The sequence below is a fragment of the Phocoena phocoena genome, chromosome 6 (assembly GCF_963924675.1).
Source record: "Phocoena phocoena chromosome 6, mPhoPho1.1, whole genome shotgun sequence".
Taxonomy (NCBI): domain Eukaryota; kingdom Metazoa; phylum Chordata; class Mammalia; order Artiodactyla; family Phocoenidae; genus Phocoena; species Phocoena phocoena.
This window is the reverse complement of record NC_089224.1, coordinates 72,680,938-72,708,349: the sequence shown is the minus strand read 5'-3', so window position 1 is coordinate 72,708,349 and position 27,412 is coordinate 72,680,938. Positions and strand designations below refer to the sequence as shown.

General features: G+C 36.0%; 2 protein-coding genes and 1 pseudogene across 5 annotated transcripts in view; 2 read left to right on the top strand and 1 right to left on the bottom strand.

The window, feature by feature from the left end:
• VPS13A (vacuolar protein sorting 13 homolog A) overlaps positions 1–27,412 on the bottom strand; it is a 231,975-nt gene that overhangs the window by 117,968 nt on the left and 86,595 nt on the right. For 3 of the 4 annotated variants that reach the window (XM_065879497.1, XM_065879499.1, XM_065879500.1), the window contains exons 24-31: positions 26,879–26,960; positions 25,505–25,659; positions 24,841–24,997; positions 12,520–12,599; positions 11,453–11,518; positions 11,107–11,260; positions 10,301–10,417; positions 10,119–10,222 (exon numbers count right to left, since the gene is read on the bottom strand). In XM_065879497.1, the coding sequence (XP_065735569.1) occupies positions 10,119–10,222; positions 10,301–10,417; positions 11,107–11,260; positions 11,453–11,518; positions 12,520–12,599; positions 24,841–24,997; positions 25,505–25,659; positions 26,879–26,960 (915 nt within the window). The remainder of the gene's footprint in view (positions 1–10,118; positions 10,223–10,300; positions 10,418–11,106; positions 11,261–11,452; positions 11,519–12,519; positions 12,600–24,840; positions 24,998–25,504; positions 25,660–26,878; positions 26,961–27,412) is intronic. The other variant, XM_065879498.1, reaches the window with a different exon arrangement.
• On the top strand, positions 3,745–5,087 carry LOC136124289 (transcriptional enhancer factor TEF-4 pseudogene; annotated as a pseudogene).
• On the top strand, positions 17,243–17,419 carry LOC136124974 (translation machinery-associated protein 7-like). Its single transcript, XM_065879829.1, has one exon. It carries the CDS (start codon positions 17,243–17,245, stop codon positions 17,417–17,419), a length of 177 nt encoding a protein of 58 aa, XP_065735901.1.

Below are 27,412 nucleotides of genomic sequence, written 5' to 3'. Positions count from 1 at the left end.
GATCTGAGTCAAATGCCATGGGAGGGATGGACAGGATCACCAAGAATGTCCCATTTCTGAGACCTGGAGAAACAGATCTGGCTAGACTGAACCTGAACTAGGACAACTGACAAGCCTACCTAAAACATCTTCCCACTCTACTGCCACCCCCAAATACCATCAAGATGGCAAGCTCTACGAAAAAGCAGCAGTAGACTCTAAACATCAAGGAAAGAGCCAAGAGTATGGAAAGAGAACTTTCTGAGGTACAAGAGTAGAGGAAAAGACAACAGCACAGTATGAAGCAGCACTCCAACAAAAAATCCCCCACATAGCTGAAGGGATGTGAAGCAGTGGTATACTGAAGGGAATCATATTAAACAAGAAAACTCAAACCCAGTTCAGCTCTCCATTAACTGGATTCAATCCCCCATGTTAATAGACTAGCAGAAATAGGAGGCACACTCACTTTCAGACATAAATACTATTCACTTCTGTCTCTATTATCCTACATAGGATGTCTGACAGTCAATCATTAGTGACGAAACAACCCAAAAAGCAAGAAGAAAATAAATGACAAAGCAATCAACAGACTCAGACTTGCTTATAACATAGATGTTGGAACTTTCAGCCGGTGGATTTTGAATTATTATGATTACTAAGGTAAGTGCTTCTAGTGGAAAACGTGGAAAATATGAATGAACAGACTGAAGAATATGAGCAGAGAAATGGAAAACAGAAAAAAGACTCAAAGGGAAATATTAAAGATTAAAAAAACATGGTAATAGATGAAGAATACTTTCAATGGGTTTATTAGCATATTCAATGGAGCCAAGGACAAAATCAGTGAACTTAAAAATAGGTCAAAAGAAATTACACAAGCGAAACATAATGAGAAAAGAATGGGAAGAGTTGAACAGAGGATCCAAAGGTTATGGGACAATATCTAACAGGAATCTAATAAGAATTTTTGGAACCCAAGAGGAAGAAGAATAGGGAGGAGGCAGAGGAGGAAGAGGAGGTGAGGAAGCGAGAGAGGTGGAAGCAGAACTATTTGAAAAGGTATAAAAAATATTGAGACAGATCCAGAAAACTCTGAACAGGACAAATATGAAAATATACTTTCATATACCTAGCATACCATACACAAATTCTCAAGGCAGTCAGATAAAGATGAGAAATTATGTACACCTAGCAAAAATATCACTCAGAAAATGAAGGTGAAATAAAAGCCTTTTTTTTTTTCCAGTTCTGATGCCTCCTTCCTGCCAAAAGATGAAATAATTCGTAACCTGCAGACTTGCATTATAAGAAATGATTAAGTTCTTCGAGTAGAAATACAAATAACAGAATTTTGAAGGTACATGAAGAAATGAGTTCCAGAAATAGTTAGAATAAAGGTAAATACATCTCTTATAAAAAATTAATTGCTCTAAAGAAAACTGACTAAACCCCGATTGGTAGGTATACATTGTGGACTTTCAGCATACACAAAAGTAAAATATATTACAATAATACTATGATAGGCAAGAAGTAGGAATTGACAGTATAGCACTGTTAAGATATGCGATACTACATAAAGCAGTAAAATATCAATGGAAGGTAGACTGTAATATCCCCGATACTATTAATCAATAAAAAACAATATCTTCCATAAGTCACATGAGTGACTTGTGACTATCCCCCTTGAGCCCAACAGAAGAGAAGAAATTTTCATAAGGCAGTGTTTAGTGCACAGAGGTTGTGGCCTAGGAGACAACAGGTGTAGATAAGGGGTAAATAAAACACCATACTGAAAAAATGGGTATTTTAAGTAAAAATCTGTAAATTGAAATGTAAGGTCCCCACATTCTTCAACCAACTGGCTCCCTGAATCTAGACTGTCAGGCCTATACTTATAGTACTTTTCTAAAAGGAAAATGACTGGCCTGAGAGAGGGGAAAAAAAAACCAAACTTTAGATACTCAAGTTTTGAGGCCATCAAATCACTACATTACTGACTGACCATCTACCGTGATATCCACCTGTCCCAACTCCTGCCCACACAAAGCTTCCAATCAGCTCTGAATATCTAGGCAAAATTACAAAGTCCTTCTAGGAGAAAGAAAGTGAAACTGTCATCAGAATCATAAGCAGCAATGTGACTGAACACTAGGCCAGAAGACACAGAATAACGTGTTTAAGATCATCTAGAAAAAAAAATACAAGCTAAAGAATCAAAATCCAGCCAAAGTACTCTGTAAATATAAATGTAATGCAACATACAGACACTCATGGAGTACTACTCTTATGACTATGAGCCCTGCCTACAAAATCTACCAGGGAATAAACTTTTAAGTAGCCCAAATTTTGAAGATGTCAGCATAAAGACTGGTGAAAACTCCCATTTAATAAAGAAGAAATGTTTGAATCAGAATATTATCATTTTGCAATCCTTAATGAAATAATGGTTTTTAACATTACAAAAACGACGACAGCTAGACACTGTGCATCCTTTGAAAATACACAACACCAACTATGAAGTATTCTTGCCCTCCCCAGCCCCTGTAAAAAAAACCAAAAATAACCCTGAATCTCACTGAATGAGATTTAACTATCAATTTACAGGAAATACAGGGAATAGAGGAACATGTTAAATATCATGAGAACACAATCAGCACAAGCTGATGGAAAATTCTACAAAACAAATAGGATAGCAACAAATGTCAAGGGAGAGAAAGACAGAAAATTATAAATTAAAACAGACTTGAGGCATATTAATCAAAACGCAATGTATGGACCTCCTCTGGATCTGATCTAAACAAACTAAAGGAAAAAAATTATGAGACACTCAAGGAAATATGAGAACTCACTGTATGGTTGATAACATTAAGAAATAACTGTGCCACCGGTCAGAACGGCCATCACCAAAAAATCTACAAACAAGAAATGCTGGAGAGGGTGTGGAGAAAAGGGAACCTTCCTGCACTGTTGGTGGGAATGTAAATTGATACAGCCACTATGGAGGACAGTATGGAGGTTCCTTAAAAAACTTAAAATAGAACTACCATACCACACAGCAATCCCACTACTGGACATATACCCTGAGAAAACCATAATTCAAAAGGAGTCATGTACCACAATGTTCACCGCAGCTTTATTTACAATAGCCAGGACTTGGAAGCAACCTAAGTGTCCATCGACAGATGAATGGATAAAGAAGATGTGGCACATATATACAATGGAATATTACGCAGCCATAAAAAGAAACGAAATTGAGTTATTTGTAGTGAGGTGGATGGACCTAGAGTCTGTCATATAGAGTAAAGTAAGTCAGAAAGAGAAAAACAAATACCATATGCTAACACATATATATGGAATCTAAAAAAAAAAATGGTTCTGAAGAACGTAGGGGCAGGACAGGAATAAAGACTCAGATGTAGAGAACGGACTTGAGGACACGGGGAGGGGAAGGGTAAGCTGGGACGAAGTGAGAGAGTGGCATGGACATATATACACTACCAAATGTCAAACAGATAGCTATTGGGAAGCAGCTGCATAGCACAGGGAGATCAGCTCGGTGCTCTGTGACCACCTAGAGGGGTGGGATAAGGAGGGTGGGAGGGAGACGCAAAAGGGAGGAGATATGGGGATTTATGTATATGTATAGCTGATTCACTTTGTTATAAAGCAGAAATTAACACACCATTGTAAAGCAATTATACTCCAAAAAAGATGTTTAAAAAAAAGAAATAATTGTGCCCAGCCCCAGGCCGGGAGGCCCACATGGGGGAACTGCAGGCTGGGGCCCCTCTGGACGATGGCAGCGGCTGGACAGGAAGTGAGGAAGGAAACAAGGAGGGCACTGGCGGCAGTGAGGGGGTGGGGGGAGACAGGGGCCCAGGCACAGAGGGTGTATGGAGTCCAGACATCGAACAGAGCTTCCAGGAGGCCTTGGCCATCTACCTACCCTGTGGCTGGTGGAAAATCATCCTGTCTGATGAAGGCAAGATATATGGTCGGAATGAACTGATTGCCCGCTACATCAAGCTCAGAACGAGGAAGACTCAAACTTGCAAACAGATCTCTAGTCATAGCCAGGTTTTGGCCTGAAGGAAATCTAGGGAAATCCAGTCCAAGCTCAAGGACCAGGTTTTCAAGGACAAAGCTTTCCAGACAATGGCCACCATGTCCTCGGCCCAGCTCATCTCAGCACCTTCCCTGAAGGCCAAACTTGGTCCCGCCAGTCCTCAGGCCCCCGAGTTTTTCCAGTTTTGGTTGGGGAGTTTTGGGCCCCCTGGAATGTTCCAGATGTGAAGCCATTCTCGCAGACACTGTTCTCCTTGTCACTGACTCCTCCTGATCTCCCAGGGTACGAGACCCCCAAGCCCTCTCACCTCCTGCTTTGCCTCCACCTGCCCCATCAGCCCCAGACTGGCAGGCTCGGGCTCTGGGCACTGCTCGGTTGCAGCTGGTGGAGTTCTCGGCCTTTGTGGAACCTCTGGACGCAGCTGACTCTTACCAGAGGCACCTGGTTGTACACAGCAGCCAGCACTACCCCAGCCCCAAAACTCCCCCCTTCGGGATTGTGGACGTCCGGCAGATCTATGACAAATTCCCTAAGAAAAAGGGCGGTCTGCGGGAGCTGTATGACTGTGGGCCCCCCACGCCTTCTTCCTGGTCAAGTGTTGGGAGGACCTGACCTGGGGGCCGAGTGGTGAGGAGGTGGGGGCCGGCAGCAGCAGTGGTGGCTTCTATCTAGTGAGCAGCCAGTAAGAGAGCCTGGAGCACATGACCCTCACCTGTTCCTCCTGTTCCAAAGAAGAAGGTCTGCTTCTTTGGCAAGCAGGTGGTGGAGAAGGTGGGGACGGAGCATGCCCAGCTGGAGGACGGGAGGTTCATGTACTGCCTGCTGCGCTCACCCATGTGCGAGTACCTGGTGAATTTCCTGCACAAGCTTTGGCAGCTACCTGAGCGCTATATGATGAACAGTGTCCTGGAGAACTTCACCATCCTCCAGTGGTGACAGAGACACCCAAGAACTGCTGCTCTGCACCACCTACGTCTTCGAGGTCTCCACCAGTGAGCGAGGGGTCCAGCACCACATTTACCGCCTGGTCAGGGACTGAAGGGGGACCCCAGAAGTGGCCCACCCCCGGAATACCCTCCTCCCAGGAAGGACCTCCAGCTTTCCTCACGTTTCTTCCTTGGGGAGGGGGCTGCTCCCTATTAGGACCTTAAAAGGTGGGTGGTAAGTTGAATGGGCTGGGACTGAGAAGAAAGGATGGATCCTGATATTGGGACCTCACAGGGGTGTCTGAAAGGACAGGTCACTCCAGAGCATTTGACACTGGGGGCAGGAGTGAGACAACCCCTGGAACAGCACTGGTTTCTGTCTCTGACAGGTACCCTTCCCCTTCTCTGTTTTGGATGTTTTGGAAGGCCCCAGTTACACACTGGCTTGTCGCTCTGTTTCTCAGGGCCCTCTTTTTCCCAATCTGCCTCTCCTTACCAGCCCCATCCTGGGACCCTGATACCAAATTTTGAAGGTTAACCCTTTCTGTGCAGGAGTAAAGCCAGCTGGGCCCTGGAAATTTTTTTTTTTTTTAACATTACAAGAGATATTTATAAGTGGGTGTTAGGGTCATGACATTTTCTCAGCTGGGCAAGCCAGTGGGGTGAGGCTTTTAAATCTCATGTCCCCTTCTAAACAAGTTGTGGCACTAGGCTGTGTTGCCTCCTTCTCCTCTCCTCCCCCCAAAGTGTGTTCTGACAGAGGATAAAGCTATTTTACCAAAAAAGAAAGAAAGAAAGAAAGAATTGCTTGCTTTTTAAAGGCGAAATACCAATGGGATTTTTTCTTTGGTAGACCGTGAAAGATTCTAAAATTTATATTTATATATGTAAACGCAAAAGTCCAGGAACAGCCAAGACATTATTGAAGAAAACAAACAAGATGGAAGATGAATTATAAAACTTAAGAATTAAGCTCAATAATTCAGTTTGGAATTGAAAGGCAGTATAAAATAGTTGTTAAGAGCATAAACTAGAGCCTGAATGCGTTACATCCATGAAGCTCTACTAGATATGTGACCTCAAAAAAAACCTTTACGTGCTTCAGTTTCTTTATCCATAATATTGGAAAATGAAATTCTGATCTAAATGACATTTGTGAAGATTAAATAACTTAATATTTATAAAGCATTTAGAACACTATCCAGCACCAGGTAAGGACTATATGTATGTTTGGTACTGATTCAAGAATAAGTAAACCAATGGAACACAAAAGAGAGCCCAGAAATAAATCTATCCATATATCTACACTTAATATTTAATAGATATAGTACTGTATACAAGTAAGAAAAGGATAGCTATTTAAATAAATGATACTAGGAAAAAAACAACCCAATGCGAAAAGAAAAATGAAATTGGACCCCAGCCTCAATTATATAGAAAAAATCAATTCCAAGTAGGATGATAGACCTAACAGTGAAAGGCAAAATTATATAACTTTTAGAAGGTCACATAGGGGAATAACTTTATGAATTCAGGGGATGGAATGATTTAGAAGACAAAATTCTCAAACCAAAAAAGAAAAGAATGATAAATTCAACTTCATTAAAATTAATAACTTGTTCATCAAAAGACATCATAACCAAACTGGGAGTAACTATCTGAAACACAAACTAAGCAAGGAATAATGTATAAAATATTAAATGATTTCCTACAAATCAATAAAGAAAAAAATAAACATTCCTTCCTCTGAAATTGATAAATTAAACCAGGTGTCAGCAAACTACAAACAGCAGGATTAGGTAAAAATGGTTTACATACTTTTAAGTAGTTAAAAAAAATCTAAATAATATTTTGTGACATATGCAAATTATATGAAATTTACATTTTATTATCCATAAAATAAAATTTTACTGGAACACAGCCAAATCACTCATTTACACAAATGACTGCTTTCACACTACAAGAGCAGGGCTGAAGAGTTGCAACAAAAACTTCATGGCCCACAAAGCCTAAAACACAATCTGGCTATTCACAGAAAAAGTTTACTGGCACCTGAGTTAAACTAATAGGCATCTCATAGAAGAGCAAGTATAAATAGTCTCTAAGTATATGAAAAGATGTGCAATTTCATTAGGGTGGTAAGAAAAATACAAACTGAAAACACCATATCATACACTCCAGATCTTCAAAAAATGTAATATCTGACAATTCCAAGCACTGGCATTGAAATGAAGTACCAGATCTCTCTTCCACTGCTCCTGGGAGTACATATGCCACTAGAAATAGATTCTCTGAAAAATGCTTGCATGAGATATGTCCAAGAACATATCAGGAGACATGTATTGATACAAGACTAGTTACAGAAGCAATACTCATAAAAACAAAAGAGTAGAAACCAAATATCCATCAACAGAACAATGAATAAATAACCAGTGGTAATAAAAATGAATGAACTATACCTACAAACGACAACATGGATACACCTCAAAAATATAATGAATGGGGCTTCCCTGGTGGCGCACTGGTTGAGAGTCCACCTGCCGATGCAGGGGACACGGGTTCATGCCCCGGTCCGGGAGGATCCCACATGCTGCGGAGCGGCTGGGCCCGTGAGCCATGGCCACTGAGCCTGTGCGTCCGGAGCCTGTGCTCTGCAACAGGAGAGGCCACAACAGTGAGAGGCCCGCGTACCGCAAAAAAAAAAAAAAATATATATATATATATATATATAATGAATGATAAGATGCAAGGCTAAAGAAATACATATAAAATATGATCTCCTTTAAAAAGGGGAGTGCAAGATGAAACAACGTGTTACATAAGGATTCATACATAGTTGGTAACATTTATTAAAAATACAAAAAGCCGGACATAGTTAACTCTCCAAGGAGACAGTACAATAAAGTCAAATTAGGGCATACTGGTGACTTCTGGGGTATGTTCTACTACTTGACTTGAGGGTTGGGTATAAAGGTATTTGTTTTACTGTTGTTCTTTACATTATATTACTTGCTTTTGTGTATATGCTATATTTCAAAAAAAAACATATTTCCAAATACCACAAAACTGGGCATTATATTGTTTAAGGATGCAAACATATAAGGTTAAAAACTACAATGAAGAGTAAGGAGGAAAAAAAGCAAGGATATACAATTTATATAATAGCTTGTTATAATCTCAATTTTTAATAAAAATATGTAAGAATAGAAAAACCATATGTGCAAAAATTCCAAAAAAGATCCACATTACCAAATCTCACTCAAGAAGAACAAGAAAATCTGATTAGACTTACATCAAGTAAAGAAATGGAACAGTAATTAAAAATTCTTCCCCACAGAAAACCTCAAAGCCACACAGCTTCACCGCTGAGTTCCATCAAACACTTAAGGAAGACATAATATATACCAATTCTACATAAATCTTTCAGAAAACAGATGAGAAAACACTTCCAAATTCATTTTATGAAGCCAATATTAGCCTGATACTAAGGACAGAAAAGTATAAAACAGTTAGAAATACTGGTGTACCTACCCCCAAGAATTAACAAGCTTAACAACTGGATAAATTTTTAAACACTCATAATTTACAGTGATATTTTATTGCATGAGAATGTCAGGTCAGCTAGAATCTTTTTCAGGTTATGGCACACATAAATAACAGTATCTGTACAATGATACTAGTATAAATGAATGCTGCTCCAGGACAGAGCAAAATAATCTGAGAACTCTAGTCCCTTCTCCAGCTGCCCAGAAAGCTGAAGGGCTCAGTATATTATACTTAAACCCACTCAGGGCACAATAGTGTGTCATGGAACAGTTAATTACAAAGCTCTGATCCAGGGCAAAAAGATTATGTCTCTTTTGTTCCTTGACATGTGGAGAGTTAATGAAGGTAGTTTGTTTAAAAATCATATACATTGGAATCAAAGTCAAGAAATATGGAAAGGAAAATGGGGTGGGACAAGAAGACACAAGTGAGAAACTTCATTTTGTAGCTTTTCTTAAGTTGGATTTTTAACCTTAAAGATGCATTAAAAATAAAATTACAGAGAAAAAAAGTAAATGTCTTAGGTTATAATATCAGTTCCATTACTAACTACTTGTATGACTTGTAGTAGATTCATTTATTTATATTAGCTTTACTTTCTAAATAGGACAAATAAAATGGACAATCTACTTCCTGAACGCTCTAATACTATAATTTTTCAAATAAAAGCAATGGAAGCAAATCAAACCATGGCTTCTGAAAATTTTCTTGTTCTTTATTCCTATGAGCCATGTACCTTTGATGTTTTGGGGACTCTTGTTATCTCATGCTAACAAACCACAATAAGAAAATATAAGGCATAAGAATTTTTATTTAACATAAAAATCAGGTCATCACTGTATCTCATCAGTATTATTTGCTAATAAGCCTATACATCTATTTCCTTTCTTCCTGTCACATTCCGAACTTTGACTCCCTGACTCAACAAGTACCTCAGCCTTTTCTAATCCTACTATTTGATAGTCTCTTCACTCCTTTAAATATACCACCTTACCCAGATGCTCCACTGTTTAAAAATTACCTGTCCAACTCCACAACAGTATCTAGTCCAAGAACCTTACTCTCTTGCACCCAGTAACAACAAAAGGACCTATACTTCAACCACTAGCCACCTAGTTCCAAGGACTCTCTTAACATTATAATGCTACGTTAATAAGTATCCATGAAAATAAACTTAAAAAAAAAAAGCTCGTTTATTCAATCTGACTTCATATCCTCTGCTCTGAAATCTGAAATGCATTACAAGGTTCATAATACTTCAAAATAGCAAAAAGATAAAAAGTAAATAATGCATTTGCTACTCCCCTCCCCCCCTCCCCACAAAAGCACTCCACAACTAAGTTCCAGCAGTATCACTTGTACTAATTTCATTTATGAGATACTTAATCGTCATTTTACAAATAAACAGATTCTGAGATTAGGCCACCCAACTACTGAAGAGCAGGGCTAAAATAAGAACCTAATTATGCCTAACTTCAAAGCCCATGGACCTACTAAGACACACTGCTAAAATCTGATGACTGTTTAATTTATACCTATGAACAATCTTAAAGGACAATTATATTTAATAATGTTAATGAACAGAAACAAATTCATACCTTTTTGTATACAGCTGCTACATCAGAATCCAGAACAACTATATTCCTTAGCTTTGCATTTACTTCAGTCACTGATGGCCTCATAATCATCTCAGAATCAAGCCCTAAGGGAAAAAAAAATTATTAAATTCTTTTTCCTTCATTTAATAGTTCTGAATTTACCTTTCCTCAAATCTTATTACCTTCAATCTTAATTTCTGAAATGTTGTGTTTCTGATCTTGAATAAAGATCTGTAAACATGATAATTCTGCTAAAATCTGTAAGGTAATAATATCTTCACTCTTGGATAGTTTTAAAGCTGCAAAAAGAAAGTCATATTGTAAAACACAAGACAAAACTTTTAGTAGTTACCTCACTACACTTATAAAGTAACTGAAATATCACAACAATGATAATGCTAGAGGAAAATGTGATTTGCAAATTGAAAGCAAGCAATATATTACCTACTAAATTAGGAATGCTAAAGAAAATCAAATCCAATGAAAACAAAGCCAAACAAATGCAAAGAGACAAAACAAAAATAGTTCCTAGATGAGAATAACATTTGAAACTAAGAAGTTGTAGTTCTAAAATCATAAATCTTTTGCGATTTAATGATTACAGGGTGATACATATTATTATCAAACTTGCAACTTTTGACTGCTTAAAAAAGCACTCCGATTAAAAAATATACTCTCATATTATTCAAATTTTGTTAGTTCTATTTTTCTAATTTAAATAATATTAAATGCATGAAATTTAATTACATTAAATACTTCTACTGTATAAGCTTCAACGAAAATGAATGATAAGATAAATAAAAGCCACTTTTCTTCAGCAATAATCACTTTACTATTATTTTCTAAAATTAACCTGGTATATAATGAATCTTTCTAAATATTAATCTAGCAATAGAATTCTAAAGCCAATATTATAATAATAACACAAGAGCCAAAATTTATTGATCTACTTAGTAAAAATTTGATGTTGAATTTTAAAGAAACATACGTATTTTTTTAATAAACTCTCCTTTGTCTTCAGTCTCTGCAATATGCACTGGGGCTGGTTTTTCCTCCGAATATGGAAGGATATTATTAAAATAATTTATTGTATTCAGAAGTGCTTCAGTATGTAAATGAATATCCAAAGAGGAAAAATTCACCTAAAGAACAAAGCTGATTTTAGTAATACAACAAATATTTGTCTGTATTCTTTGTGGTATAAAGGATACAATTTATAATATTCAATTTTTATCCTCAATGATCTTACAGTTCTAGTTATAAAATAATTTTCATAATATATTTGCTTAGAAATACAGTATCTAATTAAAAAATAAATTACTATTCACCTATACCTTAATCAGTTGCACAACATTGTTATAGGTGTCCTTCAACGTTGTTATGGGTAAATTCTTTTCAGCCTATACAAAGTGAAAAAAACAAATCTGTTAGAGTATCATAGGAAGACATACGTATATATATAATTACATAATGGTCCTAACACACATTTATATAATTTTGCCAGCTATTTATATATATATATATATATGTAATTACTTAAACAAATGACTGCTTCACCAGAACAAATTTGCTAAGTATTCAATAAATGTTACATACTATCTGGCTTATTATCAAGAGTGGATATCTAGGTATTATCACATGTAGAGGACAATCATTTAGTCAGCGACAACTCTGTAAGATACTTCCCAAATCTTCCTATATGTTAAAACAAAATTTTGACGCAACAGTCTGCCAGGTATCAAATACTCTGTGGTATCTTTAGATTTGGAACATTTCTACAATATAAAAGCTGTTAATTCATAAACAACAAAACACTAAAATATCTATATCAATAATAGTAAAAAATGGTCTTAAAAGTGATATAATTCTCATTTACCATTAAGTACTGTAATTATTAAAATAACATGGCACTTACATAAAAACAGGTCAATGAAAACAAGGGCTAAATCATATGTAGACCACAGTACACATAAAAACTTAATAAATGACGAAATGGTTATCATAAATCCATAGGAAAGGAATAGAGTCACTGACAGCAGGAAAATTAGATAACTTCAGACAATGGTGGGAAATCAAGTGAAAGCCTCATCTTATATCCTATACCACAATAAATTCCATCAAGACTGAAAAGTTTGTTGACATCCTGATGGGGGGGGAAATAGCCAAACTGCAGGTCATTTCTACTTAGAATGTGGGCTGCTTATTATCTTGCTATGTGAAGTGTTTATAAATCACAAGTATCTAACAGAGGATGACAAAACAAAAAAATCTTTAACTTTTAGGAGTTATAGCGATCACATCAGAATGAAGATTAAACTGAATATTGCTAAACTTATAAAACTTGATTTTAATATTTCAGCAGCATGCTTACCATAACAAGAACACAAATCAAACTACTTACCTTCACATATTCCAGTGTTAACAGATCTTCCATTGTGTTATCCAGTGTTGTAATCAAATAAACTGGTTTCTTGTTTTCATCTAAAAATAATTTCTAAAATTATTCTTTCATAGAAAAACTAATGGAAAATAAATGCAGGCAATATTAATAATTATAGAATTGGAAAAGAAGGATTTCCTGTATCATATCAATTCTGGGCCTTGATTTCTGTATTACTCAACTCAGGTCCTTCATCCTTTATTTTAAACTCTAAAAATGTAATTTCATCTCACAATTCCCTTCTCTTATGCCACAATGCTGAAGATTCTTACCCTTCTAAACCTAGATAGGAACATGAAGAGATTCTAGTCCTGAGTCATAGAGATAGCTAGAAAGAAAACCGTCAGTATCTCTAAAATCCTAATTGTAGAGAAAAAGCATCAGGTATCTGATGAGAAACTAAATTGTTGGCTGTATTAGTTTAGATTAAAATAAACTATTACCATATTATCAGTCTTTACTAGTTGTATTGTTGCTGCTGCTCAAAATCTACGAAGATAACTGAGGAAACTGCTGTAGAATAGTATTTTGTGTAAAGTCTTTATAACTATCATCAGCAAATTACTTACGACTGTTCAAAATCAATAACTAGATACTGGAAGAAAGGACTACAAACCAATCACACTACTCTTCAGGAAAAAAATGCAACATATTTCCACAGAATCCTCCAGATTTAAAAGCTTATTAGCAATTAAGCTAGTCTTCTACTGTAGATGCTAATCACATTTCAATCATTAAGAAGGTCTCCACTTTTTTCACACATTTATTCATTCATTGAATAACTATTTACTGATCATTTACTTTGTGTAAGAAATTGTGCTATTCACTTCTTCCTACTCTTTCTAAGAAAACAGAAGCAAATATATTACAAAATAGGTGCACTAATAATTATATATCTTGTATTATGTGTATAAGGGTTTTCTTATCATTTGCTTTTGGGAAAACAAAAAATTATAAAAAACATAAATATTAACAACTGCTATGATACTTCTGGATTACTGGTGAACACTATCAAGTTGGTTTACTTTTCTTTCCAACTGCCAGAGCAAACTTTGATGTAAAAAGCATAATAAAGCAGAACTCTGTATCTTCCATGTATGATAATTTTTTCAGGAAGAGATAATCATAACACAATTCACCACATGCAAGTTCTCAGAGGCTACAGAACAAGTGTAGAGTATGGAACTAAAATGTATAAATCATATCCAATGATTAAGTTTTCAGGCCACAATACTTAATCTGCTTCCCAAAATACAAAGATCACATTTAATTCAGGGCTCACAAAAAAGGGGAAGTTTTCATTATACCAGTTAACTGACATCTTTTGTCTGGGAATGAGTTCCCAGAGAAGATGGCCTTCTCAAATCCTTGAGATGTACATAAGCATATTCCTTACCTTTCTTATTCCCACAGATAGTTCATTTTTACTTTAGTTCTCTAACTCCCTTATTTTCTGTATCTCAATTCACTGGGGGAAAAAATTCCTAAATGAGTTCAAAAGATTTCACAAGATAGCTTCCATTAAAAACTTAAATAACTTATAAACATTAAAAAAATAAAAAGTCAACCATCAAAAGAACATGGAAGAATTTCCTGGTGGTCCAGTAGTTAGGATTTGGCACTTCACTGCCAGGGTCCAGGTTCTATCCCTGGTCAGGGAACTAAGATCCTGTGAGCTGTGCAATGCAGTCAAAAAATAATTTTTTTTTAATTAAAAAAAAAAAGAACATTGATTCCAGGACAGCTAAGAGTAAGGTACTTTTATACACATGCAAATAGAACACATTCATGTGGTCTCAAAAACAAAAGTAAAGCCCTACTAACTTTTAGTTAGAAAAAAATTATTTTAGCCAACTGTATCAATGATCACTTTGAACATCAATGATCTAAATGTACCAAATAAAAGACAACAATTGCCAAAATGGATCAAAAATACAAGACCCAAGTATACATTGTCTACAAGAAACCCACTTTAAATACAAAAGTACGTATAGATTGAAAGTAAACAGATGTTTAAAAATATATTATGTTAACACTAATAAGGAGACAGCAGAGATAGCTACATAAATTTTCAGACAGAGCAGACTTCAAAGCATGCAAAAGTTATCAGGGATAAAGAAAGGCATTATATAATGATAAAGGGGTCAATTCTCCATTAGAACACAACAATCCTTAAGGTGTACTTATCTAACAATAGAAAGCAAAAGTGATAATACTGCAAAGGGAAATAAATGAACCCACTACACTTCACACCCCTCTATCAAAAATGGACAGATCTAGCAGACGAAAAATCAGTAAGGACATAGTTGAACTCAGTAATGCCGTCAAATAACTGGATGTAATGGATATCTACAGACTACTTTATCCAGCAAGAGCAGAATATTCATTCTTCTTAAGCTCACATGGAATATTCACCAAGATCAACCACATTCTCAGCCACAGAACACACCTTAGCAAATTTAAAAAAAAGAAATCATACAACGTCTGCCTTCAGACCACAACAGAATTAAAATAGAAATCAATAACAGAATAGTTGGAAAATTCCAAAATATTTGGAGAATAAACAACACACTTCTAAGTAACACATAAGTCAAAAAAGAAATCTTAAAGAAAGAATTAAAAAACACTTGCAACTGAATAAAAATGACAACACACCTAATCAAAATCTGTGGGCTATAGTGAAAGCTGCACTTAGAGGGAAACATAGCACTGAATGCATATATTAGAAAAGAAGATTTAAAATCAATAATCTATGCTTCCACATCTTAGGAAACTAGAAAAAGAAGAAGAGAACAAATCCAAAGTAAGCAAAAGTAAAGAAATAAAAATTAGATCAGAAATCAATGAAACCAAAAGCAAGAAATCATTAGAGAAAATCAAAGAAACCAAAAGTGGTTCTCTGAAAAAAATCAACAAAGTTATACATCTCACCAGGCTAACTTAGGAAAAACAAAGAGAACACAAATTACTAGTATCAGAAATGAACAGAGGACATCACTATAGGTATCATGCACATTAAAAGAATAAAGAAATACTATGAACAACTCTGCCCACCAATTAGATAACCTAATAAAATGGAACAATTCCTTGAAAGACATACCCTGTCAAACTCACACAGGAATAAACAAACTGAATATTTATTAAAGAAATTAAGTCAATAATTAATACCCTTCCAAAACAGAAAGCACCAGGCCCAGATGGGTTCACTAATGAATGTTAACAAACATTTAAGGAAGATACTATACCAATTCTGTACAATCTCTTTCAGACTATAGAAACAGAAAATACTTCCTAACTCATTCTATGAGGCCTGAATTACCCTAATACCAAAACTACAAACACACAGACCAAAAAAAAAAAAAAAACGGGGGAAAGGAGGAAGAAGGGAAGAAGAGAACTACAGGACAGGAATTTTCATTAACACAGATGCAAAAATCTTCAACAAAATAATAGCAAATTAAATCCAACAGTGGAAAAAATTATGCACCATGACCAAGTAGGATTTATCCCAAGATAACAGGCTGGTTCAACATTCAAAAATCAACTGACATAATCCATCACATCCATAGGCTAAAGAAGAAAAACCATATGATCATATAAATTGATGCAGAAAAGGCATCTGACAATATCCAACAACCACTCATGATAAAAGCTCCCAGTGAACTAGGAATAAAAGAGAACTTCCTCAACTTGATAAAGAGTATCTTCAAACAACCTACAGCTAACATCATAATGGTGAGAAACTCAAAGCTTTCACACTAAGGAACACGGTAAGGATGTCCTTCCCCTCTTACCACCCATTTTCACATTGTAATGTAGGTCTTACCAAATACAATAAGAAAAGAAATAAAAGGTATACAGACTAGGATGCAGACTGGGATGGAAGACATAAAACTGTTCACAGATTACATGATCATATATGCACAAAATCTAAAATAATCAACAATAAAAAAAAACTCAAACTAGTATGTCATTATAGTAAGGTTGCAGGAGACAAGTCAACGGCTTTCCTATATACCAAAAAAGGACAAAGTGGAATTTGAAATTAAAAACACAATTTTCGGGGGCTTCCCTGGTGGCGCAGTGGTTGAGAGTCCGCCTGCCGATGCAGGGGACACGGGTTCGTGCCCCGGTCCGGGAAGATCCCACATGCCACGGAGTGGCTGGGCCCGTGAGCCATGGCCGCTGAGCCTGTGCGTCCGGAGCCTGTGCTCCGCAACGGGAGAGGCCACAACAGTGAGAGGCCCGCGTATCGCAAAAAAAAAAAAACACAATTTTCATTTACATTAGCACCCCGATAATGTAATTCTTAGGGAAAAAAATCTAATAAAATATGCACAAGACCTCTATGAGGAAAACTACAAAACTCTAATTAGTGTTTAGAGTTCAAGAATCCAAATATATGGAGAAATGATCCATGTTCAAGAATAGGAAGACTCAACAGTTCCAAGATGTCAGTTATACCCAACCTGATCTATAGATTCAATGCAATACCAATCAAAATTCCAGGAACCAATTCATGTATACTGACAAATTGATTCTAAATTTCATAAGGAGAGGCAAAAGACCCAGAATACCCAAGACAATACAGACGGTCCCCAACTTAAGATGGTTTGTATCATGATGGTAAAAAAACTTATATCCACATCTGGTGGCAGGGTCTGGGGAAGGGGCGGCAGGCGCCATGTCAGGCCGTGTAGGTGGCGAGAAGAAGCCCCTGAAGCAGCCCAAGAAGCAGGCCAAGGAGATGGACAAGGAAGATATGGCATTCAAGCAGAAACAGAAGGAGGAGCAAAAGAAACTCGAGGAGCTAAAAGCGAAGGCCACGGGGAAAAGCCCCCTGGCCACAGGTGGAATTTAGAAATCTGGCAAAAAGTAAGCTGTTCCTTGTGCCTGAGGCAATGATGATCCTTAGTTCCATTCCTGTTTAAACATCTGGATTAAACATCTGGATTCCCTGCCATAACATCTGTTGCCACTTACAGCTAGAATGAAGTGTTGTCTTGGAACCTATTGTACATTTAAGAATAAACTTTTGTGAAAAAAACCAAAAAACAAAACAAAGAAAAAAAAACTGATAAACTTACAACTACTGTACCCTTACAACCGTACTGATTTTCACTTTCAGTACAGTATTCAATAAATTATATGAGATATTCATCACTTCATGATAAAACAGGCTTTGTGTTAGATGACATTGCTCAACTGTAGGCTAAATAAGTGTTCTGAGGATGTTTAAAGTATGCTGGGCTAAGCTATGATGTTCAGTAAATCAGGGGAATTAAATGCATTTCAGCTTAGAATATTTTCAACTTACAATGGTTTGTTGTGACATAATACCATCGAAAGTTGAGGAAGATCTATATTAAAGAAGAACGAAGTTGAAGGACTGACACTACCTGATTTTAGAACTTGCTATAAAGTTACAGTAATCAAGGCACTGTGGTACTGGCAAAAGAACAGACAAAATAGATCAATAGAACACAACTGAGAGTCCAGAAATACACTTCCTTAAATATACTCAATTGATCTTGGACTAAACAGCAAAAGCAACACAATGGAGAAAGACAGTCTTTTTGACAAATGTTGATGGACTAAATGGATATCCACACACAAAAAACCACCCTTCACAAAAATCAACTCAAAATGGATGATGCATCTCCATATATAATACAAAACTATAAAATTTCAAGAATATGGGAGAATATCTAGACATTCTTGGATTGGCAATGACTTCTTTTTTTTTTTTGCGGTACACGGGCCTCCCACTGTTGTGGCCTCTCCCATTGCGGAGCACAGGCTCCGGACGCGCAGGCTCAGCAGCCATGGCTCATGGGCCCAGCTGCTCCGCGGCATGTGGGATCTTCCCGGACCGGGGCACAAACCCGTGTCCCCTGCATCAGCAGGCAGACTCTCAACCACTGCACCACCAGAGAAGCCCAGCAATGACTTTTTAGGATCCAACACCAAAGGCATGATCAAGAAAAGGAAGAATCAATAAACTGGACTTCATTAGAAATAAAAATTCTTCTCTGCAAAAGACTATAAGAGAATGAAAAGACAAGCCACAGACTAGAAGAAAATATTTGCAAAAGACACATATGATAAAGGACTGTTATCCAAAATATACAAAGAATTCTTTAAATTCAACAAGGAAACAAACAATACAATTTAAAAAATAGGCCAAAGAATTTAACAGAGACCTCACCAGAGAAGATATACAGATGGCAAATAAACATATGAAAAGATGTTCTACGTTATCATCAAGGAAATGAAATTAAAACAACAGTAAGATACACTACACACCTTATTAGGATGCTCAAAATCCAGGCCATTGACACCAAACACTAGTGAGGATGTGGAGCAACAGGAACTCTCTTCATTACTGATGAGGATGCTAAAAGGTACAGCCACTTTGGAGAATGTTCGAGAGCTTCTTATAAAACTAAACATACACTTATATTAGACTCAACAGTTGTGCTCCTTGGTATTTATCCAAAGAAACTGAAAACTTATGTCCACACAAAAACCGGCATATGGATGTTTACTGCACCTTTACTCAGAACTGGCAAAACTTGGAAGCAACCAACACATCCTCTGGTACATCACACAGTGTATTAAGTGCTAAGAAGAAATGAATTATCAAGTCATGAAAAGACATAGAGATAACTTAAATACATATTAGTAACTGAAAGAAGCCAGTCTGGAAAAGCTAGATACTATATAATTCCAACTATATGACATTCTGGAGAAGGCGAAACTATGGACAAAGTAAAAAGATGAGTGGTTGCCAGGGATTGAGGGATGACAGGAAAGGATGAACAGATGGATCACAGAGGGCTTTTAGGGCAGTGAAACTACTGTGTACGATACTGTAATATTGGATACATGTCATTATACATTTGTTCAAATCCCTTAGAATGCACAACACCAAGCTGAACCAAGTAAACTATAGAATTTGGGTGTAGTGTGTCAATGTAGGTTCATCAGCTGCAACAAATGTATCACTCTGGTGGAGAATATTTATAAGGTGAGAGGCTATGCCTGTGTAGGTGCAGGGGATATATGTTAAATCTCTATCATCTGCTCAACTGTGCACTGAATGAAAAACTGCTCTAAAAATAAAGTCTATTAAAATAGTTTTAGTGTCATCTCTACACATAATAATGTTCTTATGCTAAAAAGGAATATAATGAAATTAAACTAATGAATAGTTTGTCTTTTCCTTTAATTGAGGTATAAATGACATAAAACATTTTATTAGTTCTGGGTGTACAACATGACTCCATATTAATACACATTGTGAAATGATCACCACAATAAGTTTAGTTAACATCTGTCCTCACACTTACTTAGAAATTCTTCTTCTTGTGATGAGTACTTTTAAGATTTGCTCTTTCAGCAACTTTCAAATATGCAAAACAGTATTATTAACTACAGTCACCATGCTGTACTTTCCATCTCTATGACTTACTTTATAACTGGAAGTTTGTGCCTCTCGACCCCCTTCACCCATTTTCTGCAGCCCCACCCCCCCACCTATGGCAACGACCAATCTGTTCTCTGTACTACCTTGGTTGTTTTTTTTTTTAGATTCCACATATAAGCAAGATCATACCATATTTATCTTTCTCTGACTTATTTCACTTAGCATAATGCCTTCAAGGTCCATTCATGTTGTCACAAATGGCAAGATTTCATTCCTTTTAATGGCTGAGTAGCATTCGATGGTATCTATTGGGCTGGCCAAAAACTTCGTTTGGGTTTTTCCATAAGCTCTTACGGAAAAACCCGAATGAATTTTTTTGGCCAACCCAACAGACAGCACATCTTTATCCATTCACCCATTAATGGACTCATAGGTTGCTTCCATACCTTGGCTATTGTCAGTAATGCTGCAATGAACATGAGGGTGCACATATCTTATCAAGTGAGTGTTTTTGCTTCCTTCAAATAAATACTCAGAAGTGGAATTGCCAGATCAGATGGTAATTCTATTTTTAACTTTTTGAGGAACTTTAATACTATTTTCCATAGTGTCTGCACCAATTTACATTCTCATCAACAAAGCACAAGGGTTCCCTTTTCCCACATCCTCACCAACACTTTTTATTGCTTGTTTTTTTGATAATAGCCATTCTAACAGGTATGAGGTTATATCTCATGGTTTTGATTTGCATTACCCTGATGATTAGTGAGTTGAGCATCTTTTCATGAACCTGTTGGCTAGTTGTATGCCTTGTTTGGAAAAAATGCCTATTCAGATCCTCTGTCCATTTTTGTTTGTTTGTTTTTTTCCCTATTGAGTTGTATGAGTTTTTTTAGATATTAACACCTTATATCAGATATACGAATTGCAATTACATAACACTATTTCATAGACTGGCTTTTCATTTAGTTGATGGTTTCCTGTGCTGCACAGAAGCTTTTTAGTTTGGTGTAGTTGCATTTGTTTATTTTTGCTTTTGTTCCCTTTTGGGAATCAGAACCAAAAAAATCATCACCAAGACCAATGTCAAGAAGCTTACTGCTTATGTATTCTTCTAGGAGTTTTATGGTTTTAGGTCTTACGTCCACATCTTTAATCCATTATGGGTTAATTTTTATTTATGGTGTAAGATAGTAGTCCATTTTCATTCTTTTGCATGTGGCTGTCCAGTTTTACCAGCATCATTTATAGAAAAGTTACCCTTTCCTCAACGTATATTCTTGGCCCCTTTGTCATAAATTAATTGATCACAGATATGTGGGCTTATTTCTGGGCTCTCTATCATGTTCCACTAATTGATGTGTCTGTTTTTATGCCAGTACCATACTGTTTTGATTACTATTGCTTTGTAATATAGTTAGAAATCAGGGCTCATGATGTCTCCAGCTTTGTTCTTCTTTCTCAAGATTGTTTTGGCTATTCGGGTCTCCCATGGTTCCACACAAATGTCAGAGTTTCTTGTTCCAGTTCTGTGAAAAATGTCATTGGTATTTTCATAGAGACTGCATGGAATCTGTAGACTGCCTTAGGTAGGATATACATTTTAACAGCATTAATTATTCCAACCCATGAGGCACAGAATACCTTTCTGTTTATTTGTGTTTTTTTCAATTTCTTTCATCAATGTCTTATAGCTTTCAGTGGATAGGTCCTTTACCTCCTCAGTTAAATTTATTCCTAGGTACTTTGTCCTTTTTGAGTCAATTGTAAATGGTGTTGTCTTCTTAATTTCTCTTTCCTGATAGTTTGTTATTAGTGTATAAAAAAGTATGTTGACTTTGTATCCTGCAACTTTAATGAATTTGTTGATTAGTTCCAACAGTTTTTTTGGTGGAGTCTTTGGAGTTTTTGTACATATAATATCGTGTCTTCTGCAATAGTGACAGTTTTACTATTGGGTCAATTAATAAATCAAAAGAGAAATTAAAAACTACCTTGAGACAAATGGAAATAGAAATACAACATACCAGGGGGCTTCCCTGGTGGCTCAGTGGTTGGGAATTCATCTGCCAATGCAGGGGACGTGGGTTTGTGCCCTGGTCCGGGGGGATCCCACATGCCGCAGAGCAGCTAGGCCCGTGTGCCACAGCTACTGAGCCTGTGCTCTAGAGCCCATGAGCCACGACTACTGGGCCCACGAGCCACAACTGCTGAAGCCCACATGCCTAGAGCCCATGCCCCGTGGTGGGAGAGGCCACCGCAGTGAGAAGCCTGCACAACACAAGGAAGCGTAGCCCCCACTCGCCACAGCTGGACAAAGCCCGCACACAGCAACGAACACCCAACGCAGCCAAAAAAAAAAAAAGAAATACAACATACCAAAATTTATGGGATGCAGCAAAAGCAGTTCTAAAAGAGAAAAGCATGGATGCCTACTTTAAGAAAAACCTCAAATAAACAACCTTACTGTTTACACATCAAGAAATTAGGCAAAAAAAAGAACAAAACCCAAAGTTAGTAGAAGTAAAAAATAACAAAGAAGAGAGGAGAAATAAATGAAATAGAAACCAAAAGACAGCAGAAAATATCAATTAAACTAAAGAGCTGGGGCTTCCCTGGTGGCGCAGTGGTTGAGAATCTGCCTGCCAATGCAGGGGACATGGGTTCAAGCCCTGGTCTGGGAAGATCCCACATGCCGCGGAGCAGCTGGCCCCATGAGCCACAATTACTGAGCCTGCGCGTCTGGAGCCTGTGCTCCGCAACAAGAGAGGCCGCAATAGTGAGAGGCCCACGCACCACGATGAGGAGTGGCCCCCACTTGCCACAACTAGAGAAAGCCCTCACACAGAAACGAAGACCCTACACAGTCAAAAATAAATTAAAAAAAAAAACAAAAAAAACCTGAAGAGCTCATTCTTTGAAAAGACAAAATTGACAAACCTTTAGCTAGATTCACCATGAAAAAGAGAGAGGGCTCAAATAAATATTATCAGTTATGAAAAAGGAGATGTGACACATGATACCACAGAAATTTAAAGGATCATAAGAGACTAGCATGGATATTTTTATATGTTAACAAATTGGACAACCTAGAAGAAATGGATACATTTCTAGAAACATACAACCTTCCAAGACAGAATCATGAACACATAAGAAGTCTGAATAGAGCAATAAGTCCTAAGGAGATCAAATCAAAACCTCCCAACAAAAAAAAATCCAAGAATAGATGACTTCACTGGTGAATTCTATCAAATATTTAAAAAGAATTAATACCAATCCTTCTGAAACTCTTCCCAAAAAAATAGAAGACGAGGAAACATTTGCAAACTTATTTTACGAGGCCAGCATTACCCTGATACCAAAACCAGACAAGGACGCCACAAGAAAAGAATATTCATCGGGCCAATATTCCTGATGAATATAGATGCAAAAATCCTCAACAAAATATTACCAAACCAAATTCAATACTATACTAAAAGGCTCAAACACCAAGATCTAGTGGAATTTGTTCCAAGGATATTGCAATTCAACATCCACAAATCAATCAACATGATACACCATGTTAACAAAATGAAGGATAAAAATCATATGATCATCTCAATAGATGCAGAAAAAGCATTTGACAAAATTCAACATCCATTTAATATAAAAGCTTTCTACAAAGTGGGAATAGAGGAAATGTATCTCAACATAATAAAGGCCATCTATGACAAGCCCACAGTTAATATACTACTCAAACAGTGAAAAGCTGAAAGCTTTTCCTCTAAGATCAAGAAGAAGAGAAGGATGCTGACTTTGCCATTTTTGTTCAACATAGTATTGGAAGTCCTAGCCAATGCAATTAGGCAAGAAAAAGAAATAAAAAGCATCCCAATTGGAAGTGAGTAGTTTTTCTTAATATTCTGATGGAATTCATGAACCATTCAGAATTATGTTTCAAGGAAAAACCTCAAAATGTAAAGGAGGAAAAAAAAAACATAAAACTCTTCTAACAGCCTGCCAAAGCAAATAGAAACATTTTCTAAGATATCATATAATTTATATGTTAGGATTTGGGATATAAATTGTTTGTGGTAGGTAGAATATTTTCACACCCCTCCCACAAGGATGTCCATGCTCTAATCCCCCTAAACCTGAGAATATGTTATTTCATATGGTAAATGTAACATTACAGAGACGATTAAGGTTAAGATTAAGGGGAAATTATCCTCAATTGTCCAAATGCACCAAATCTAATTACCTTTGTTTTTTAGAGTGGAAGAAAAAGGTAGAAGAAAAGGTTAGAGAGATTACAGCATGAGAAGGATCTAACACCCCATAATGGTTCTGGGATATAAAAACAAATTAGTGCAAGGACCTAGAGAGGCCTGTAGGAGCTAAGGCCAATCCTCACCTTATAGGCAGCAAGAAAACAGACTTAAACCATATAAAACTAAATTCTGACAACACCTGAGTGAGCAAGAAAATAGATATTCCCCTACAGCCTCCAAAAAAGAAGTCCTATTGACAGCTTGATTTTTTCACATTGAGACTTGTGTCAGACATCTGATATACAGAACTTTAATAAATTTGTGGTAAATTGTTACACTATCAATAGGAAACTTATTCAGTATTTTAGTATTCAGTTAAGTAGACTTAAAATTAAACCATTTTCCTTAATGAGAAAAATTGTCTTCATTTTCTCTCTAGTCTACACCTTAGATTCCAAAGTATAATATGAAAGTTGAAGATTAACACATTTCTTTGATAATATTTTATCATATGTACTGACTAAGCACCTAGAGAATTTATCTCCAGAAGGTAATCAAACAGTAAAATTAATTAATTTAGTTTTTTAAAACAGAGATTCTTACCAAAATATTCTGGGCATTTTAAGCAGACCTCTTTCAAAAAGGCATTTGCTTTCAAATCAAATGTTCTAAGCTCAATGACTGTGCCCAATCCCAAGACATTAATTTCTACCACAGGTAGTTCACAATCTCCAACAAGGTGACAGAATTGAATCAAAACCTGAAAAAGAAAGAAAAAAGAAACTACGACTACCTAAAACAAAAAAATTGTTTATACTGATGGTGGCTATATATGGATATGTGAGGTATACGTGTAGTATAAATGACACATATTTAAATTTAGGAGAGATTTTATACACACACATATACAATACACACATTGTACAAATTATTTTCAATAAATATATACTGAATAACAATAATACATCTAAACTCTTAAATCTTTTTTTTAAGTGAAAGCGGATTTATTTAGAGAGATACACATTCCACAGGCAGAATGTGGTCCCTCTCAAAAGGTGAGGGTGGCCAAACCTTTAATTATTAAGGAAATTAATCTTCAAAGAAAGGGGAGGAAGAACCACAAAGTAACATCTGGATTGAGTTTAAATAGGATGAAAACAACACTGTCCATTAGTAATGAGACTATATAAATGAGCTGTGAATAGTAGAAATGACTGACAATTTAAATAAGCCATATTAATTTTACCATAGTACATACAATGCATACCTCTGGCACTTCAAATCTTATTTTATATTCAGTCATATTTTTTGAACAATCTGGCTTTTGAAGCTTTTCTTGTTGAGGACTTTTAATTCTAGATGGAGGTTGAAGAGGCTCTTCCAAGGGACTACATGGGGCATCAAAAAACTCCTCATCTGAATCTAAATACCATAGAACATTTAAGTCAATAATCAAAATGACTGATTTAATAATAACATTCTAATAATTTTTCTGAAATAAATATGAACACTAAAACACTATTTCAAAAAATTGAATGTAAGGTCAAAAATAAATAGAAAAGAATATAAAGATTACATGTGAAAAAATAACATTCTTAACAACAAAATGTATGGAAAATACAATCTTTAGCTTAATGAACATCATCTTTAAAATCACGATACTAAAAACTGCTAAAGAAAATTTCATAGTAAATGCAAATGCCAATTATTACATACATGATGAATACTCAAAGGAACACACTAATATGCTCACTCTACCTGGAAACAGGTAAACAGGACTTAGTTACAAGCACTGCAATATTAAAAGTAGAAGGCAGGCCCTAAAGTTTGAATGGAGAAACTAAGATCAAGCACTACTTCACATATGCATGACTATATAGGAATATATATATGATAGTAAATTTCTACAACATGCTATTTAAATGGACCCAAAATCTAGTAAAACCATTAAAAGAAGGTTTAAAGGAAACTAAAATCATCTAAGTATATCCCTAAGAACATAAAATTGAATTTTAGGGTAGATGATCTCACAAACATTTCCTCCCCCTCCCCACCCACCCTGGTCACTACAAAGAAAGGAAAACATTCTCTAGAAAACTGAGGATCAACATGGCAATTTCTGTTATTTAACATTTACAATTTTTAAAGTTTTAAAAATAGAAAAATACATGTATTTTTCTTTCTAATGCAGTCAAAAAAGCATGTATTTCATAACAAAGTATTTACCAGTTTTCATATGTTAATGAAGGTATTAAGGTTTGATTTTTTTTTTCCTTTAATAACAAAAAAGGAAGTGTAAAAAAAAATTACTATAATGAAGATCTCCAAAAGCTAAGTAACACATTATAAATTAGACACAAAGTTTCATGGGGTCTCTTAGATCACAAAGGATAAAGATGATTAATTTGCTAGTGGTCCCTGTGATTATGGGGTTCAACTTTTATATACCAAAAAAAATCCCACTGCAAAAGCAACTTTAAGGAACATCCAAATAACACTGTTTTAAAGGAATTTTAGTGAAATTCTGTGGATAATATGCAAATATCTGCTATTGCCTGAAAGTTTTTATGTGGTCTCAAAATGAATTTTTTTCATAATATATTTATAACAAGGAAAATTTCCTAAAGTAGTTTCATTTTACCATCTTCAACACATGGAATTTCCAAAGGAGAAAACTTTTTCTGTGAAATCTGTGATGTTCCCAAAGAAGTGGATCTTTGAATCTGGAAGAAAAGTTAATTCACTGTCAGTTAGGACACAGACTTTTATTATACGTTCTAAGACAATTCTGACAACACACACACACACACACACACACACACACACACACACACACACACATACACACCCCTCAATGTGAATTAACTGGAAAAAAATCCAGCCTGAATTAGAAAGTCAATTTGTAAAATGTAGATTTAAAGAAGTGCTTTTACAATTTCAAGGCTAAATATAAATTGCAGAACTGTTATAATCAGTTAATCAGAACTGTTATAATCATACGTATACACACAGAGATGTGCATGTTTCTATGTGTGTGTATTAGTATATGCTATAAACATTTTCAAAAAACTAGAGAAGCAGTAGTTAACCACTGAGAAGAGGGACTGGAAAAGTGAAGAAAGGTAGACTTATTATTTCATTCTTTTGTTTACTATTTGCACCTTTTACTATTTCA

Excerpts from the sequence above, each read along its gene's own strand:
- LOC136124974 (XM_065879829.1), top strand. The coding sequence starts at position 17,243 with ATGTCAGGCCGTGTAGGTGGCGAGAAGAAGCCCCTGAAGCAGCCCAAG.